Source organism: Neoarius graeffei, chromosome 9, assembly GCF_027579695.1.
Source record: "Neoarius graeffei isolate fNeoGra1 chromosome 9, fNeoGra1.pri, whole genome shotgun sequence".
In the NCBI taxonomy this organism is placed as follows: Eukaryota; Metazoa; Chordata; class Actinopteri; order Siluriformes; family Ariidae; genus Neoarius; species Neoarius graeffei.
The window spans coordinates 59073044-59092108 of NC_083577.1; the positions used below are offsets into that span (position 1 = coordinate 59073044).

Sequence of the window (19065 nt, forward strand, 5' to 3'; positions counted from 1 at the left end):
GTCTGCATGTTCTCCCCGTGTCTGTGTGGGTTTCCTCTGGGTGCTCCGGTTTCCCCCAAAGACATGCGGTTAGGTTAAATGGCTACTCTAAATTGCCCATATGGATGAACAGTTGAGTAGAAAAAGTGTCTATAATAATCAGTAGAAGGCAATGGGAAATCCCTAGAAACACTGATGGCTGAAACCAGAGTGGACCTGCCATCAGGCAGAACACTAAAGAAGAAGAAAGTAGGCTTACATAGTCAGGTGATGCTTATAACTACAAACATATCTCCATAATGCAGTTAAATTCGGTTAGCATGAAGAGTTCCTGTTAGACATCCTACACACTACGAGATTTGTGGCAGAGTTATGTTTGTTTGTTTGTTTGTTTGTTTGTTTGTTTTGGGTTTTTTTGTGATCAGGTAAATACTGCTATACAGTGTCTTGCAAAAGTATTTTCATCCCCCTTGGTGTTTGTCCTGTTTTGTCGCATTACAAGCTGGAATTAAAATGGCTTTTTTTTGGGGGGGGTTGCACCATTTGATTTACACAACATGCCTACCACTTTAAAGGTGCAATTTTTTTATTTATTGTGACACAAACAATAGTTAAGATGAAAAAACAGAAAGCTGGAGTGTGCATAACTATTCCCCCCCCAAAGTCAATACTTTGTAGAGCCACCTTTTGGTGCAATTACAGCTACAAGTCTCTTGGAGTATGTCTCTATTAGCTTAGCACATCTAACCACTGGGATTTTTGCCCATTCCTCAAGGCAAAACTGCTCCTTGGTGTACAGCAATCTTCAAGTTATGCCACAGATTCTCAATTGGATTGAAGTCTGGGCTTTGAGTAGGCCATTCCAAGACATTTAAATGTTTGCCTTTAAACCACTCCAGTGTAGCTTTAGCAGTATGTTTAGGGTCATTGTCCTGCTGAAACGTGAACCTTCGTCCCAGTCTCAAACCTCTAGCCAACTTAAACAGGTTTTCCTCCAGAATTGCTCTGTATTTAGTGCCATCCATCTTTCCTTCAGTCCTGACCAGCTTTCCTGTCCCTGCAGATGAAAAATATCCCCACAGCATGATGCTGCCACCACCATGCTTCACTGTTGGGATGGTGTTCTCAGGGTGTTGGGTTTGCGCCACACATGACATTTCCCATGATGGACAACACGTTCAATTTTAGTCTCATTTGACCAGAGAATCTTCTTCCATGTGTTTTGGGTGTCTGCCACATGCTGTTGGACAAACTCCAAATGTGTTTTCTTAAGCAATTACTTTTTTTCTGGCCACACTTCCATGAAGCCCCACTCTGTGGAGTGTACGTCTTAAAGTGGTCCGATGGACAGATACTTCCATCTCCGCTGTGGATCTTTGCAGCTCCTTCAGTGTTATCTTTGGTGTCTTTGTTGCATCTCTGATTAATATGCTCCTTGCCCGGTCTGTGAGTTTTGGTGGGCGGCCTTCTCTTGTCAGGTTTGCAGTGGTGCCATATTCTTTCCATTGTGCTATAATGGATTTAATGGTGTTCCATGGGATATATTCAAACTTGGGTTATTTTTTTATAACCCAACCCTGATCCATACTTCTGCACAACTTTGTCTCTGACCTGTTTGGAGTGCTCCTTGGTTTTCATGTTGCTTCCTTAGTAGTGTTGCAGAGTCAGGGTCCTTCCAGAACAGGTCGATTTATACAGACATTATGTGACAGATCATGTGACACTTTGATTGCACACAGGTGGATCTTAATCAAATAAAAATGTGGCTTATGAAGTGAATTGGTTGGACCAGCTCTTATTTAAGGGTTTCATACAAAAGGGGGTGAATGCCTACGTGCACTCCAGATTTCTGTTTTTTCATCTTAATTATCATTTGTCACACAATAAAAAAACAATTTGCACCTTTAAAGTGGTAGGCATGTTGTGGAACTCAAATGGTGCTAACCCCCTAAACATCCATTTTAATTCCAGCTTTTAATGCGACAAAACAGGACAAACACCAAGGGGGATGAATACTTTTGCAAGACATTGTATCAGTCAGAGAAATTCATAAATCCAGTTCACAAGGACTTCTTAAGAATATGCCACATTCTAATCTGCAACAACAAAACTAATATTGCACTCTGGAATACCGACACATGAAACTAGCACAACATCCAGCAGAATAGTTTAACTTACCTTAAAATCATATTCCCACTTGCCAACATACTAAGTAACAAGAATAACGATGCTTTTAATTTGTAGATCCAGGTAGGCAACCACAATGTGCTTGAAATACAAAGTAAAATATATGGTTTGTAGCACCATCTGGTGGCAAAAACTATCCTTAAATGCAAGTGTTTAAAATAAATAATTTATACCATATCCATGTTGCGGATATGCATATTTAAATCTTGCTCAGGTAATATCTTTAATAGATACCTCAGCATCATACTCAAACATCTGGTTGCCTTTCATGTGGTGGCATTTCAGCATGATGACGGGGCCATTCAGACGGGACACGTCCAGACAAAGGTCATCAGTCCGGATTTCTTTATCTGCCGTGTATGAAAACACCTACACAGCACACCACACATATGTTATTACAGTTTGCTGGTGTAGAATGAAATAGGATGGTGAAAATGGTTTTAAAACAGTGTACATGTACTGGGTTAGTATGTTCTTACCTGGTTCCCACCCATCCCGTGGCAATTAAAGAAGCCAACTTTTTCATTCTCTTTCCTTCCCATGTTGTCCACACACTGGTTGGTCTCTACATTTCTGATCTGTGGGTGAAGCAAAGCCAAGAGTCTTTATCATATTGATAAAGGACACTACAGAACTCCAGTTACAAATCACACTGCAAAACTGTTGCTTTTTTCTAATATGTACAAAGTTATATTTGGCAACTTCGTTAAAAAAAATATAAAGTTATTTTGGACAACTTAGGCCAAAATTATGTGGACACCCGACCACCACACTCGTGTGTGTGTGTGTGTGTGTGTGTGTGTATATATATATATATATATATATATATATATATATATATATATATACACACACACACTTTTCCTCTAACTGCCGTCACAAAGTTGGAAGCACAGAATTGTATTGGATATCTTTGTATGCTGTGGCTTACAATTTCCTTCACTTAAACTCAGAGGCTCAAACCTGTTCCAGGATAACAATGCCCCTGTTCACAAAGTGAGCTCCATGAAAACATAGTTTGCCGAAGTTGGAGTGGAAGAACACAAGCGTCCTGCAAAGAGCCCTGATCTCAAACCCACTGAACATCTTTGAGATGAACTGGAATGACATTTGCACCACAGGCAAATGTGCACAAGTCCAGAGTAGACAAACATTGTAGACAATAAATACAAATTAAGTTAGAGATAAGTGAAGGATGTTGGTGTATACCATACATGGTCTGAAACTATAGCTGCCACATGGTCTTCTGTGTATGAAGTATATCTGTGTTCTGTACACCCTATACCTGGAAGAAGAATTTCTCAAGACGTTTTATGTATAGTGTGTGTGTGTGTGTGTGTGTGTGTGTGTGTGTGTGTGTGTGTGTGTGTGTGTATATATATATTTCTATCCACATTCACTGGATATGATAAATCGTGCAGTCTGACTGGCTGCTCTGCTACTAGGCTATCAGCTCATATACCGTGAGTAGAGAAAAACAAAATGTCGAAGTGTGTTGCTGAACCAAACGAGGACAAAATAAAAACTCAAAAACAAATCCCCCCCCAAAAAAATACAAAAAAGCAACAAAATATGGAATAAAAGTATTTGATGGTAAGAATGTTTCTGGGGTTTTTTTTATTTTTCAAGAATTATTATTATAGCATTTTTCACAAATTGCTAATCTCATGTCTCATTTTGCCGTTTTGTTTACATTCTAAGCATAAATGATTTTGTCAGATGTTTTGTATAAAGTTTTTATTTATCGTGTTTGCAAAAAATTTAAATGCTCTGTTTCTCAAAATCCAGTGAATGTGGATATAATAAAACAGTATTTCCACTCAATCTCATCATACATGGCTTATAGCCAACTTGGCACAACGCGCCTCGTCGGTTATCAGCTCATGTACGACTCAATTTCATGGAATAACTTAAATATTTATGTGTGTATGTTTTATTTATAAAAAAAAAAATCTCCTTCTCACCCCCGGCGGGGGGGTGGTATCCATGTCATCCTCAAGCTCGGGTCCTCTACCAGAGGCCTGGGAGTTTGAGGGTTCTGCGCAGTATCTTCGATGTTCCTAGGACTGCGCTCTTCTGGACTGAGGCTTCAGATGTTGTTCCTGGGATTTGCTGGAGCCACTCTCCTAGTTTGGGGGTTACTGCCCCAAGTGCCCCCACTACCACAGGGACCACGCAACCCTTGACCTTCCACATCCGTTCCAGCTGCTCTTTCAACCCTTGATACTTCTCAAGTTTCTCATGTTCCTTCTTCCTGATGTTGGCGTCAGCTGGGATCGCCACATCTATCACCACCACCCTCTTCTGCTCTTTGTCCACCACCACTATGTCCGGTTGGTTAGCCAGGATCTGTTTGTCAGTCTGGAAGCTGAAGTCCCACAGAACCTTGGCCCTGTTGTTCTCAGCCACCTTCTGTGGTATGGCCCATTGGGACTTGGGTACTTCTATTCCATACTGGTTGCAGATGTTCCTGTATACTATCCCAGCCACTTGGTTGTGCCTCTCCATGTACGCTGATCCAGCTAGCATCTTACACCCTGCTACTATGTGCTGGACTGTTTCAGGGGCTTCTTTGCACAGTCTGCATCTTGGGTCTGATCTACTCTGGTAGATCCTGGCCTCTATGGCTCTTGTGCTTATGGCCTGTTCTTGTGCTGCCAAGATTAGTGCCTCTGTGCTGTCTGTCAGTCCTGCATTATCCAGCCACTGGTAGGATTTCTTGATATCAGCCACTTCCTCTATCTGACGGTGGTACATGCCATGTAGGGGTTTGTCCCTCCAGGTTGTCTGTTCCTCCTCCTCCTCTGCGCTCTCATCAGGGTTCTGCTGCCTGAGACATTCACTTAGCAGTTCATCCTTTGGGGCCATCTTTCTGATGTATTCTCGGGTTTTCGATGTTTCATCCTGGACTGTGGTCTTGATGCTCACTAGCCCTCGGCCTCCCTCTTTCCGCTTAGTGTATAGTCTCAGGGTGCTGGACTTGGGGTGGAACCCTCCATGCATGGTGAGGAGCTTTCTAGTCTTGATATCTGTGGCTTCTATCTCCTCCTTTGGCCAGTTTATGATACCAGCGGGGTATCTGATGACTGGTAGTGCGTACATGTTGATGGCTCGGACCTTGTTCTTACCATTCAGCTGACTTTTCAGGACCTGCCTTACTCTCTGGAGGTATTTGGCTGTGGTTGACTTCCTTGTGGCCTCTTCATGGTTTCCATTAGCCTGTGGGATGCCAAGGTACTTGTAGCTGTCTTGGATATCACCTATGTTCCCCTCTGGTAGGTCAATCCCCTCAGTCCAGATCATCTTGCCTCTCTTTGAGACCATCCGGCCACACTTGTCCAATCCGAATGACATCCCTATGTCTTCGCTGTAGATCCGGGTGGTGTGGATCAGCGAGTCTATTTCTCGCTCGTTCCTGGCATACAGCTTGATGTCATCCATGTAGAGCAGGTGGCTGATTGTTGCCCCACTACGGAATCGGTACCCGTAGCCGCTCTTCGTGATGATCTGACTGAGGGGGTTCAGGCCTATGCAGAACAGCAGTGGTGATAGCGCATCTCCTTGGTATATGCCGCACTTGATGTTGACTTGGGCAATGGGTTTTGAGTTGGCCTCTAGGGTTGTCTTCCACATTTCCATTGAGTTCTGGATGAAGGTCCTTAGGTTCCTGTTGATCTTATACAGTTCCAGACATTCCAGTATCCATGTGTGTGGCATTGAGTCATAGGCTTTCTTGTAGTCAATCCAGGCAGTGCACAGGTTGGTCTGTCTCTTCTTACAGTCTCGGGCGACTGTTTTATCAACCAGTAGCTGGTGCTTGGCTCCTCTGGTGTTACTGCCAATTCCTTTCTGTGCCTTGCTCATGTATTGAGCCACATGCTTACTCATTTTTGCCGCAATGATGCCTGACAGGACCTTCCATGTTGTGCAGAGACAGGTAATTGGCCGGTAGTTGGATGGGATGGGTCCCTTCTAGGGGTCCTTCATGATTAGGACTGTCCTGCCTTGGGTTAGCCATTCTGGGTGGGTCCCATCCCTCAGCAGCTGGTTCATCTGTGCTGCTAGGCGTTCATGGAGTGCAGTTAGCTTCTTCAGCCAGTATGTATGGATCATATCGGGGCCTGGTGCTGTCCAGCTCTTCATCTTTGACACTCTTTCTTGAACGTCTGCCATTGAGATGGTTACTGGTTCTTGTTCTGGGAGGTTGCTGTGGTCAGCTCTTAGGTCCACTAACCATTGGGCATCGGTGTTGTGTGATGCCTTTCTTTCCCATATGTTTTTCCAGTATTTTTCCACCTCAGCTCTTGGTGGGTCTGACCAGTTGTTGTTTCCCTGCCACTGAGAGTACACCTTGGCTGGTTCAGTGGAGAACAGCTTGTTTATTCTCCTGGCCTCTCCCTCCTTGGTGTATCTCTTCAACCGGGTGGCCAGAGCTGTTAGTCGCTGTTTGGCAGTTTCGAGTGCCTCTGGTATGGAGAGTGAGTTGTACTTCCTGGGTGCCCCTTTATTCACCATGTTCCCTTTCTGTAGTTTTATATATATATATATATATATATATATATATATATATATATATATATATATAAAATGCCTATGACTGTTGGTTACTGTTCTCCATGTTAACACAGTTATTACAAATAAGGCCATACATAAGCTTTCAAATAGATGTCATGAGGTAACTTTAGTCATAATTGTACACCACTGCTTTTTGACTTGAAGCATGCATCTAGAACAACATGACCAACATGCAAACTATTCTCACTGAAGCATGAGAAACCTGACCCTAGCAGTGACCCTGGTACTGTTAATAGTTAAAAACTGCTCCTGATGCTGCTTTCAGTCTTGTCAAGGAGCTGAAAAAGAAAGGTCCTGAAATGAATGAATATGTTACTGTATGTCATGCAGTCGCTCAGTGTCCACCAAGTCTGCAGCAATCATTTCCTGCTCTTGTAATTAATAACACATGGCCTTGATTTGCCTATGTGCCTGACAACATAATTAAATAACACTGAAACAAGTAATTACAGTTCATTCCTACCATACAGTTTATCTGCACGACTACGAGGCTGGAGGAGGAGCACAAATCACTGACAATCCTGGACCGTTTAAAGCTCTCCTCACTTCAAGCTTTAATATGACTGCAATATCAAACAAGTCACGTACCAATTTAGAAACATGCTATCTGTTTGGGCAGAGTCTATGAATAACGGACACCTTATTAACTAGTCAGGATTGTGGTTTATAATTAAGTAACATAAAACCTAATGTGTCTGCAATAAAGGTGATATAAAGCAGGTTGAGGTGAAGAACCTTCAGGAAGCTGAACCAGCAGCAGAGGTGCAACAGGCAAGTTTTACTGCAGAGTTATAAATTATCAAGCCTCAGCATAACATCTATATCACACAAGTACACACACTCAATTTCTCCAAAAACCATCTCACATTGACTAAGAAGCCCATTATAAATTATCAGCTCACGCTGGCAACGTTCCCTTACCACCTGGAGACTATTAGCTTAATAGAGCTGAACCTGGGCTTAAAACTAACACACTGGCTCTTTAACAGCTTTGCTTTGCGACGATGTATACTAAAATATGCAAAATATGTCTCTCTAGTCAAAGATATTACAGGTTAATGCCAAGTTAAATACTCATAACTCTTGTGTGAGATGCCAACTGGAGGTCAGTTCTGGTGCATTCATGACTGGAGGTATTAATCAGGTTTTATTGTCCACTATAGCTCACGTGTCAACCACGTAGCCCGAACTACTATAGATTCAACAGCTGACGGTTTATTTATTCCTTTCAATAAGGTGTAGCAGTAACAAATTCGATACATACTAACATTATAACTATCCTTATAACAACATGATAGTCCTACAAAATGAACTGGTCTTAGATTAATGTAGTTAAAGGAGAACTGAAGGCAAATTTTTTATTATCAAAATTCTATTTCTCTCATTTTATTAAATATAGGGATGCATTTTTGATAGCTATTTTGTCACTGCTATAGCAAGTGCTGAGTGTTTGGAATATGCTATGTAATATATACCAGTCCATATGTCAAAAGCAATGTAAACGAGATTCGTTGAGACCTGTGCGAGACATCGTAGGATGGAAGTAAAACGTACAGCGGAAATCAAAGTGACCAACATCTGCCAACGTTGTCAAAAGACGCACGTGTCCTCTTTCAAATGCTGATGTAATCAAGTCAAGTTTATTTGTATAGCACTTTTAACAACGGACATTGTCGCAAAGCAGCTTTACAGAATTTGAATGACTTAAAACATGAGCTAATTTTATCCCTAATCTATCCCCAATGAGCAAGCCTGTGGCAATGGTGGCAAGGAAAAAATCCCTCAGACGCCATGAGGAAGAAACCTCGAGAGGAACCAGACTCAAAAGGGAACCCATCCTCATTTGGGCAACAACAGACAACATGACTATAACATTAACAGTTTTAACATGAAGTCAGTTTCGTTGATGTTATAACTCTTCATTGATGGAAACTTGAGTGCAAAACTGTTCATTACAACTGCAGTCCTAAAGTTAGCAAGTCAACTGTGGTCCTCAGCCATAAAAACATTACTGTAGGAGTCCAGAGCGTCCTCCAAGTGTGACTTTCAACTGCCCATATGGGGCTGTCCTCTACAGGAGCGATGTGATGAGACTCCAACCAGATACAGGGCACCAGGATGGATCAGGCAGGTCCGAGGAGCAGAAGAGGTCAATCAAGCCTTTATTTTGATAGCAATCAGAAAAGTTTGAAATAAGTAGGCAGTAATCGTCATTTAAACTCGTTTTTGTGCAATATTTAGTTTGGAAAACAGTTTACAAAATGGCGGCACTGACACCTGGCTGACACTTCACGTTTCAAAGTCTCGCACAAGTCTCATGAAGATCGCGCGGATAAGCGACGCCTGCCGTGGACCAAACGAACTAAATTCAACATGGCTAAAAACCGAATAGGCCGATAAGTATAATATTTAATTGCAATTAGTTGCCAATACGAGTCACGATATAAGGTTACTAAAACCGAAAACGTAATTGAATAACACGTTAATTAAGAAATAAAGCAAGTTTAAAAATGACTTCAGTTCTCCTTTAAGGCAGTGTAATGCATGTTCAGTTGTGTTCTACATCTCTGTTGGTTTCAAATAAAAAGGCTTTTCATTAATTTGTCTTTATAAACATCTTCATCCTGATCAGTGGATCTGGAGTCTATCCTGAGAATGCCAGGAGTGAGCTTTGCTTTAATATAAAGTGCTTGGTCTGTCAGATTGTTATACTGATGACTGATGCATGTGCAGATATTGAGCACTTTACTCTGTTAGTTATGGAGAAATGTGCTTGTGCTGTAGCTGGAGCAACCTGAAAAAACATCATTCCATGTTTAAAATGCATCTTGTCAATCCATTTTTGGTTATGGCTCTCCCCCAATTCAAGTAGATGCCAGTCTGGTCTTATATGACTGAAAATAACTGCTGTGAGCATTGCAAAGATAGCCAATGGGTGGACAGACTTTACTAGAAGGATCATTTGAATAATTTTCTTTAACACCAAGAGAATCGATGAATCGATTTTGTTTGGCACCAAGAGAAAAATTAGTAAAAGGTCTCAACTAAACAACATTACATGTAATGGAGCTGAAATAATGGCCAAAGACTGCCGACTACTTGGGGTGTACCCTGGACCAAACTCTTAATGGAGAAATTACGGACAAGAAAGTTGTACAGGGGCGGCACGGTGGTGTAGTGGTTAGTGCTGTCGCCTCACAGCAAGAAGATCCGGGTTCGAGCCCCGTGGCCGACGAGGGCCTTTCTGTACGGAGTTTGCATGTTGTCCATGTGGGTTTCCTCCGGGTGCTCCGGTTTCCCCCACAGTCCAAAGACATGCAGGTTAGGTTAACTGGTGACTCTAAATTGACTGTGAGTGTGAATGGTTGTCTGTGTCTATGTGTCAGCCCTGTGATGACCTGGCGACTTGTCCAGGGTGTACCCCGCCTTTCGCCCGTAGTCAGCTGGGATAGGCTCCAGCTTGCCTGCGACCCTGTAGAACAGGATAAAGCGGCTAGAGATGATGAGATGAGATGAAAATTGTACAGCTTGCAAATTCTTGCCTAAAATTCCTCTACAGACAAGCATGCTTTCTCAGTCAAAGTGTACAGTGTACTTTAGCTCCAGCTTTAGTGCAGTGTCACTTTGACTATGCCTCTTGCTGCTGGTTTTTTGGGTTGACCAGGAAATCAAAACACAGTCTTCAGATTTGTCAAAATAAGCTGATACGCTTCATCCTTGGCTTGGATCCACAAGCACGCCTCTCTGTATCTGATTTTAGAAAGGTTGGGTGGTTACCTGTTGAGCAAAGGGTATGGTATTCTGGTGTAATTCATCTGTTTAAAGTCCTGAATGGCCTTTCACTTTCATACTTGCAGCATGACATAACTAGAGTGACAGTTATCCATACTCATTACACTAGGTTTAGTCGATACTCTCTGGCAATACTGGCAGCCATGGTCAAAAAACTTTTGTGTTCAATGCCATTAAGTCGTAGAATCTCATCTCATCTCATTATCTCTAGACGCTTTATCCTTCTACAGGGTCGCAGGCAAGCTGGAGCCTATCCCAGCTGACTACGGGCGAAAGGCGGGGTACACCCTGGACAAGTCGCCAGGTCATCACAGGGCTGACACATAGACACAGACAACCATTCACACTCACATTCACACCTACGGTCAATTTAGAGTCACCAGTTAACCTAACCTGCATGTCTTTGGACTGTGGGGGAAACCGGAGCACCCAGAGGAAACCCACGGGGAGAACATGCAAACTCCACACAGAAAGTCCCTCGCCGGCCACAGGGCTCGAACCCGGACCTTCTTGCTGTGAGGCGACAGTGCTAACCACTACACCACCATGCCGCCCTAAGTCATAGAATGATCTGCCAAACAGCATTCGGTCAAGCCAGTCTCTCTCTCGTTTTAAGCATAAAGTAAATGGGTCTTTATTTAACTACCTTCAGACAGTGGAGAGTGGGCAGTTTTAAATTATTATGGTCAGTTTAATTTAACTGGTCTGCAGTTAGCCTTCTGCGTGTTCTGCCAGAGGGCTCTTGATGTGATTCTTCTGTGGTGCTCAACTACATGGTACTACACTTGGGTGCATTACAATACTATTGTATCTTGCCTTTTATATCCATGTTTAGCTAGCAATTTAGGTTTTTTTGTTTGTTACCTTGCCCGCGACAGCGTAAGCAGGGCGAGATATTGTAATCAGTGTGGTTTGTTTGTCTGTCTGTCTGTTTGTATGTCTGCCTGTTAACAATCTAGCGTCTCGACGGTTGCACTGATTGACTACCAAATTTTCAGGGTACGTGGGCAATGGTCCACAGATTATCTGATTAAATTTTGGGGGTAATCGGCTCAAGGTGAAGGTCAAGGTCACTGGAAAGGTCAACCTTTCAGTCAAAATGACATTTTCCATTATAACTCATAAACGGTTGCCGATAGACAGATGTTTACTATTATGAGCATATAGGACCTCCCATATGGCCTTTCATTTGGCACCATGATCTTTGACCTTGAATGACTTTGAAATGTCAAACTCAAGGTCACGGATTTTCAAAGAGCTGTAACTTGAAAACGGTTGACGGTAGACAGATATTTACCATTATCAACTTATAGGAAGTGCCATATGGGCTTTCATTTGGCACCATAATCTTTGACCTTGAGTGACTTTGAAAGCTCAAATTGAAGATCATGGGTTTTCAAAGGGCTATAACTTTAAAATGGTTCATGATAGCCAGATGTTTACCATTATCAACATATAAGAAGCCCCATATGGGCTTTCAGTTGCCGCCATGACCTTTGACCTTGAATGACTTTGAAATGTCAAACTCAAGCTCATGGATTTTCATAGGACTATAATCTGACAGATGATGATTGAGATATATTACCATTATCAACATATAGGTATAAAATAAGTGCTGCCGGGCAAGGTTTGTTTTGCCTGGCAACACTTATTTGCTTTTTTTTTTTTATTCTACTTAGTGCCGTTTGTACAAATTTAGTATTGATAATACACTTCATTCCATTATTAAGCAATTAACATAGCGCCACCCTGAAACTTTTCTTAGGACCACAATGGAAATAAGTGCTTTACACTTTGTTGTGCTATCCTTGGTTTTAGTTTCATGTATCTAGTTCAACTGTACATTAGTATATTGTCCTACTTGCATGTAATTTTTACCTGAATAAAATCTATCTATCTATCTATCTATCTATCTATCTATCTATCTATCTATCTATCTATCTATCTATCTATCTATCTAATTTAAATTCTCAAATGGTTGCAACTCCATGTCCTTGGGCTCTGAACTGGGTGGCATCTTCAGCCCAGTGGTGTGCTGTTCTGAGCTTGCGGTCCACTGGGTGGTGAGAATCAAATGGCAAATACTCATCTGTGTTACTTTTCTTCCAAGAGACTGCACTTTATAAATTCTCATTCAGCTTTCTGCATACTAAGCAAGCTAAGAAGGCAAACTTTTTTTTTTTTTTGTCTTGAGTGTCTTCTAATGTAAGCCTGATATAGCTGTTCACGGAGTTGATGTGTTCAACTTTCTGAAAGCTTAGACTCCGGGCCATTAGCCACTCATCACCCCATGGCCCTTCAGCTGGTAATCACACACCCCTCTGAGACACTCAATGCCCCATCAGTGGCAGCTGGCACTCTACACCCTCTCCCTGGTTAATGCAGTCTTGTACACGGTTCCTCATTTTCATTTATCATCAGTGGCAACTGGTTAGCAGCACGATAAATACCACCATAGTCACAGACAGGCAGATGAAGGAAATGCTTTACTGGACAGTTCTCTGTGCTGCCGAATTCTCAAATCAGAAGGTGTTGATGAATTTTCTGTAACAGCACTGCTCTGACAGTAGTCCTCACTGTAATCCAAATAATTTATAGATGTTTATATTAATGCGATCATTCTAATATATTATCAATTCTATAGTAGCATCATTCACGGGGATTGCTATAGTAGATGATCTACATAAACTTTGGCTAATAATAAACAGATTAAAAACATGCTATTTAACAAAAAAAGGATAACCGTCGATATGATGAAGCTTTCTATAAGGAGACATTTATTTAACATTGATGGAATCTCTCAAGTGTCACCGCTCTCTAACAGCCAGTAAGCTTTTGGCCAGGGGACAGTCTTCAGAACAACTGACTTGGGTGTTCTGATCTCAGTAACATGACAAGCTGAGTATGTTTGTTTTATTACTTTCAAGAGAGAGAGGTAAAAGAGGCTGGTGAGGGAATGACTGTTCGTATTTGCTATAACGAAAGTGATAACAGTGATTAACTTGTCTCATGGATTATCTACAACATTAAATGGAACAATAAACATTAAAAAATGTCAAATTTTTCAATAAACAAGAGTGCTCTGAGAGCACAATATCCGCCGCTGGCAACTATGCCATAACTCTGGTAAAATGCAACTGAATTGAACAAAATTGCAATAAGTGTATTACCGTTATATAACAAAGAATCCTGTCAAGTTTCATGAAATTCCTCCAAAAATTGTGAGAGGAGTTGATTTCAGAAGGTTAGTACACTTCCCGGGATGGATGGACGGAAATTGCCACGACACAATCCCTCTTTGGGCCTTTCAGCCAGCGGGGGATAAAAATTGTGAGGGAAGTTGATTTTAGAAAGCAACCACAGCTTGATGAAATTGCCAAAGTACAAGTTTGTTAATAATCAAGGGCATAACTCTGGTAAAATTTGGCCAAATTAAACAAAATTTCAATGTGCATATAACTGTCATATAACAAAGCCTTTTGCCAAGTTTGGTGAAATTCCTCCACAAATTGTGAGAGGAGTTGATTTCAGAAGAACAAACGCCCTCATGAAATTGTCAAAGTACAAGTTATTTAAATCAAGATTCAAAACTCTGGTCAAATTTTTACAAACGAAATTAAATCATATGTGTATTACCGTGATATAACGAGGCCTTTTACCAAGCTTCGAGAAATTCGTCCAAAAATTGTGAGAGGAATTGATATCAGAAGGCAAACGCACCTTCATGAAATTGTCAAAGTACAAGGTTGTTAATCAAGGGCCACAACTGTGGTAAAATGTGACCGATTTGAACAAATTTACAATATGCGTACTACCAATATATAACAAGGCCTTTTGCCAAGTTTTGTGAAATTCCTCCAAAAATTGTGAGAGGAGTTGATTTCAGAAGGAAAACACACTCTCATGAAATTGTCAAAGTATAATTTTGCTAATCAAGGGCTGTAACTCTGGTAAAATGTGACTGAATTTAATGAAATTGCAATATGTGTATCATCGACATATAACAAAGAATCCTGCCAAGTTTTGTGAAATTGCTCCAAAAAGTGTGAGAGGAGTTGATTTCAGAAGGTGAGCACCCTTCCCGGGACAGATAGACGGACATTGCCACGACATAATCCCCCTTTGGGCCTTTCGGCCAGCAGGGGATAAAAAATGGTAAGCAGTGGAAAATCACTGTGGTCCAAGAGGAATATGGGGAGTTTTCTAAATTTACAAGCAATATGACAAGTAGAGATGTCTCACTATCCTGATAGATTGAATACTGACGGTTCACATTACAAGCATTTAGCAAATGCTCTTATCCAAACTGACAGACAAGAAGTTTTACCTAATCTGCAAGTCTTTAGGAGAACATGCAAACTCCACACAGAATGTGAGGTCTGAACCCAGAACCTTTTTGCTGTGAGGTGACAGTGCTAACCACTACACCACCATGCTGCCTTTTTTTTAAATTTCTTCATCAGTTTAGGTCAGGGGCTTTCATCTCTGAGCAGATCTTTAATTAATAGCTACCAGAATATAAGAAGATCTTTACCAAATTTTACAAAAATGTGTTCTGGCTTAAAAACAACCCACTTTTAATAAAAATCCACGATTGTACCCCCTGCACTTTGCTTATTAGCCCCATGTTGGTAGAGATGATGCAATCATTCACATGGCAAAGTCAAGATGATGTTTTTCAGCACTGTTTGGTAGGAAACCAGGTGACAAGCAGTTCTAATCTGGAAGATGACAAACTACTTGCCTTACAGACCACAATTTGTGAGACAGATGGCATTTCTATCAGTCTATTGTGGGGCGCTGCCATTTTCTACACTGCGGTTTTCTGGGGTGATGCAATAAAAAGGAGACAAATGATCAGTTGATCTGTCTGACAGCTGGAGGCATTGTCATTCACAATATGTGCCTTGACTTTGCAAACAATGTGATGTGTGATGTTACTGTAAGTATACAGATGAAAGACAGCTTCATTCTTCACAAAACCAAGAGTGAATTTCTTGTTAACTTAGAACAGCAAGTGCATTATGATTAAAATATTAAACCTATAATACATCAGACTTTAAAAAGGAATACTGGAATAAAGTAAACAGAGCCCAGAAAGCTGTATACCTCTCCAAGTGAGTAGTATCTGCGGGGTATCTGTGAGTCAGGGTAGATGTTCTCTAGATACCAGGAGAAAGGTTTACACTGCAGAGCTTCTCTCAGTGCCTTGCGAGCAGATACGTCTCCGTAGTCCACTCGCACTACACCTGCACAGAAAAACGTCTATTACTCTACTGCACAGCACTATAGGCAGAACAAAGGGGGAGAAAAAAAATTAAACACAAGATATGGTGTGTGTGTGTGTGTGTGTGTGTGTGTGTGTGTGTGTGTGTGTGTGTGAGTGATTTTACTGGAAACAAACAGCAGTGATAATAGTTAATTTTAATAATTTTACCATTTTAATATTTGGAGAAAGTTTGGGGAATCAATATGATACTGTTTAAATTGTCCAACACATTTTAAGAACTAATGTTAGATTATATGTTAGATAATTAATAGATAGATTAATGTTAGATAATATTAGAACGAGGGCATTAATATAAACCCATGATCTGAATTACAGTACAACCTACTGTCAGAGCTGCTTTTATAGAAAACTAAACAACAAACTCTTCTGACCAATCAAATGAGGTATAAATGTTAGTTATTACTGTCTCAGGCAATCCGATTTGAGAACTCAACAGTGCTGTGGTACTGTATAAATATTAGTTAATACCTTCTGACCAATCAGATTTGAGAATTCAATAGCACTCAATAACTGAGCCTAGTTAATATTTTTATTTTGAGATGCCTGATGAATAGTCCAGTTTTTTGTGCTTCAAAAATGCATTAATTTCCCTTCACCACTAGGGGGAGGTTCAGTATCAAATTCCTTACACTGCTGGACTCAAAGCTTTCTCTGCTAATAAGCTCACCTTTCCTGAAAGCTGTTTCTATTTTTGACATTATAAATTCCCCAAATGAAACATAGATCCGTTTTATTATAAAATGAAATACTATCGTTGGGTGTATCAGTGATAACAGAGAGGAGGAGTATAGGAGCCTGGTGAGGGACTTTGCTGTGTGGTGCAACAGGAACCATCTGCAGCTCAACACCTCGAAGACCAAGGAGCTGGTCATTGACTTTGGGAGGTCCAGACCAAGGTCACGACCAGTTCTGATCGAGGGAGTCGAGGTGGAGGCTGTGGATTCCTATAAGTACCTCAGGCTGTAGGTGGACAGCAAGCTGAACTAGACTTGCAACACCAATCACTTATACAGGAAGGGACAGAGCAGGCTATACTTCCTGAGGAGGCTGCGGTCCTTTAACATCTGCAGGAAACTCCTGTGGATGTTCTATCAGTCTCTGGTCGCCAGTGTCCTGTTTTACACCGTGGTGTGCTGGGGGGGGGCAGCACATCCAAGAAGAACACATCCAGGCTGGACAAACTGATCAGGCGGGCCGGCTCTGTGGTCGGCATGAAACTGGACTCTCTGGTGACGGTGGCAGAGAAGAGGTCTATGAACAAACTATTGAACATCATGGACGATGCCAGTCACCCTCTGCACACCGTCATCAGCAACCAGAGGAGCCTGTTCAGTGACAGAATGCTCCTTCCCAAGGGCAGGACGAACAGACTCAAAAACTCCTTTGTCCCTCACGCCATCAGACTGTACAACTCCTCTCTGGGGGGGGGGGGGGGGGGGGGGGGGTAACAGGAGGACAGAGGACGGGAAGGAGCAGTAGCCTAGCCTAACACTAAGCAATACCGGACAATGTGCAATATAAAGTGCAATATCTCCCCTGCTGCCCCCCCTCCCTTTTTCCCCCCTCCTCTCTGTCCCCCTTCCTCTCTTCCCCATATCTTATTCTTTTTATATCTGTATATGTAAATACTTAATTTATTTTAATTTATCTAGAAGTTTTTCTCTATTTCTTTTCTTTGTTTATCTGTAATGATGCTGCTGCAATCTTAATTTCCCTGAGGGAACCCTCCCAAAGGGATCAATAAAGTTTTATCTAATCTAATCTAATCTAATCTAATCTAATCTAATCTAATCTAATCTATAAACCAGTGATTCTCAACCACTGGCCCAAAGCGCCATCTAATGGGACGTGAATTTTTTTTTCAAGTTAAAGCTAATTTTTAGTAGGGTACAATTGCTGGGTTGCATCCGACGTCACATCCACCTCATTACATATGCAAGACATGAAATGGTGGTCAGCTAAGCTCACTGTTCACAAAGCGCTACTGTCGCTGGAGTGCCTTGAAATGCCATACGCTTGCTTTGTTTTGGGCTGCTTGAATCAAACAAACCATGAAACTGATAAAAGTTTCTTCCAGGTTCCCCATGAAGTGATAAACAAGGGTGAAATAGCAAAGGATTTTACCAAAAGATGACGTGAAAGGCGGCTCTTGAACCTTTCACTGCGATGGAGGGGAGCCGAGTCAAAGAACAGTCGAGTTTGCAGTGATCGCTTCATGAAAGGTTTGTAAATTCCTCTGATTTATTTTTGTTTGGATTCGCAAATCACTTTTCTCGCCATTTTCCATTATTTCGTGATGTTTTGAAGTTCAGGAGATGCTTAAGTCCTCGGATGTGTTTTTGTTCACTGTTTGTGGTCGCCATATTGTAAACTAACACATATAATACGCATAATACCCAGGTCTTTAAAGAGGTTTCTGTGGAGCCACAAGGGCCACAACTCTGGTAAAATGCGACGGAATTGAACAAATTTACAATATGCGTACTTCCGACATATAACAAGGCCTTTTGCCAAGTTTTGTGAAATTCCTCCAAATATTGTGAAAGGAGTTGATTTCAGAAGGAAAACACACTCTCATGAAATGGTCAAATTACAATTTTGTTAATCAAGGGCTGTAACTCTGATAAAATGTGACTGAATTTAATGAAATTGCAATATGCGGATTGTTGACATATAACAAAGAATCCGTCCAAGTTTCGTGAAATTCCTCCACGAATTGTGAAAGGAGTTGATTTCAGAAGGTGAGTACCTTTCCTGGGACGGACAGACAGATGGATGGAAATCGCCACAACATAATCCCCTTTCAGGCCTTTCGGCCAGCGGGGGATATAAAGGTGGAAGGAAGTAGCTAGAGTAGTTAATTCTAATTTCACCACTGGGTAGTCCTGTTAGCCGTGTGTCTACAGTTCGAAGGAAACAAGTAGCCACACAGAGGCATCAGCGCTCAGAGCCACCTGGATTGCAATCCCCCGATAAACTGCGTGGGCTGCATCACGGTAAATCCAACCTAGTTTATGATGAAGAACTAAATAATAAGCTGTGTTTTGAAGGCACGGTGTCTATTGACCAATGTTAGTTGGTTACTTTTATTGACATCATGATCATATCATCCGAGACTTCATATATGAAACAAGACTTATTCCTTTTTATAACCTGAGCTGAAAGAAAGTCAGGCCACTTCAAATAGATTTTTCTATTAGTTAAGATGTCAACTCACCAACACCTCAGTCATTCTCTTCTCT

The 19065-nt window shown here is 41.4% G+C and overlaps 1 protein-coding gene across 3 annotated transcripts in view; it reads right to left on the bottom strand.

Annotated features, from left to right (window-relative positions):
- The window catches only part of galnt13 (UDP-N-acetyl-alpha-D-galactosamine:polypeptide N-acetylgalactosaminyltransferase 13), a 139246-nt gene that overhangs the window by 30601 nt on the left and 89580 nt on the right, over nt 1-19065 (bottom strand). For all 3 annotated transcript variants that reach the window (XM_060929974.1, XM_060929972.1, XM_060929973.1), the window contains exons 9-11: nt 15643-15782; nt 2646-2744; nt 2401-2535 (exon numbers count right to left, since the gene is read on the bottom strand). In XM_060929974.1, the coding sequence (XP_060785957.1) occupies nt 2401-2535; nt 2646-2744; nt 15643-15782 (374 nt within the window). The remainder of the gene's footprint in view (nt 1-2400; nt 2536-2645; nt 2745-15642; nt 15783-19065) is intronic.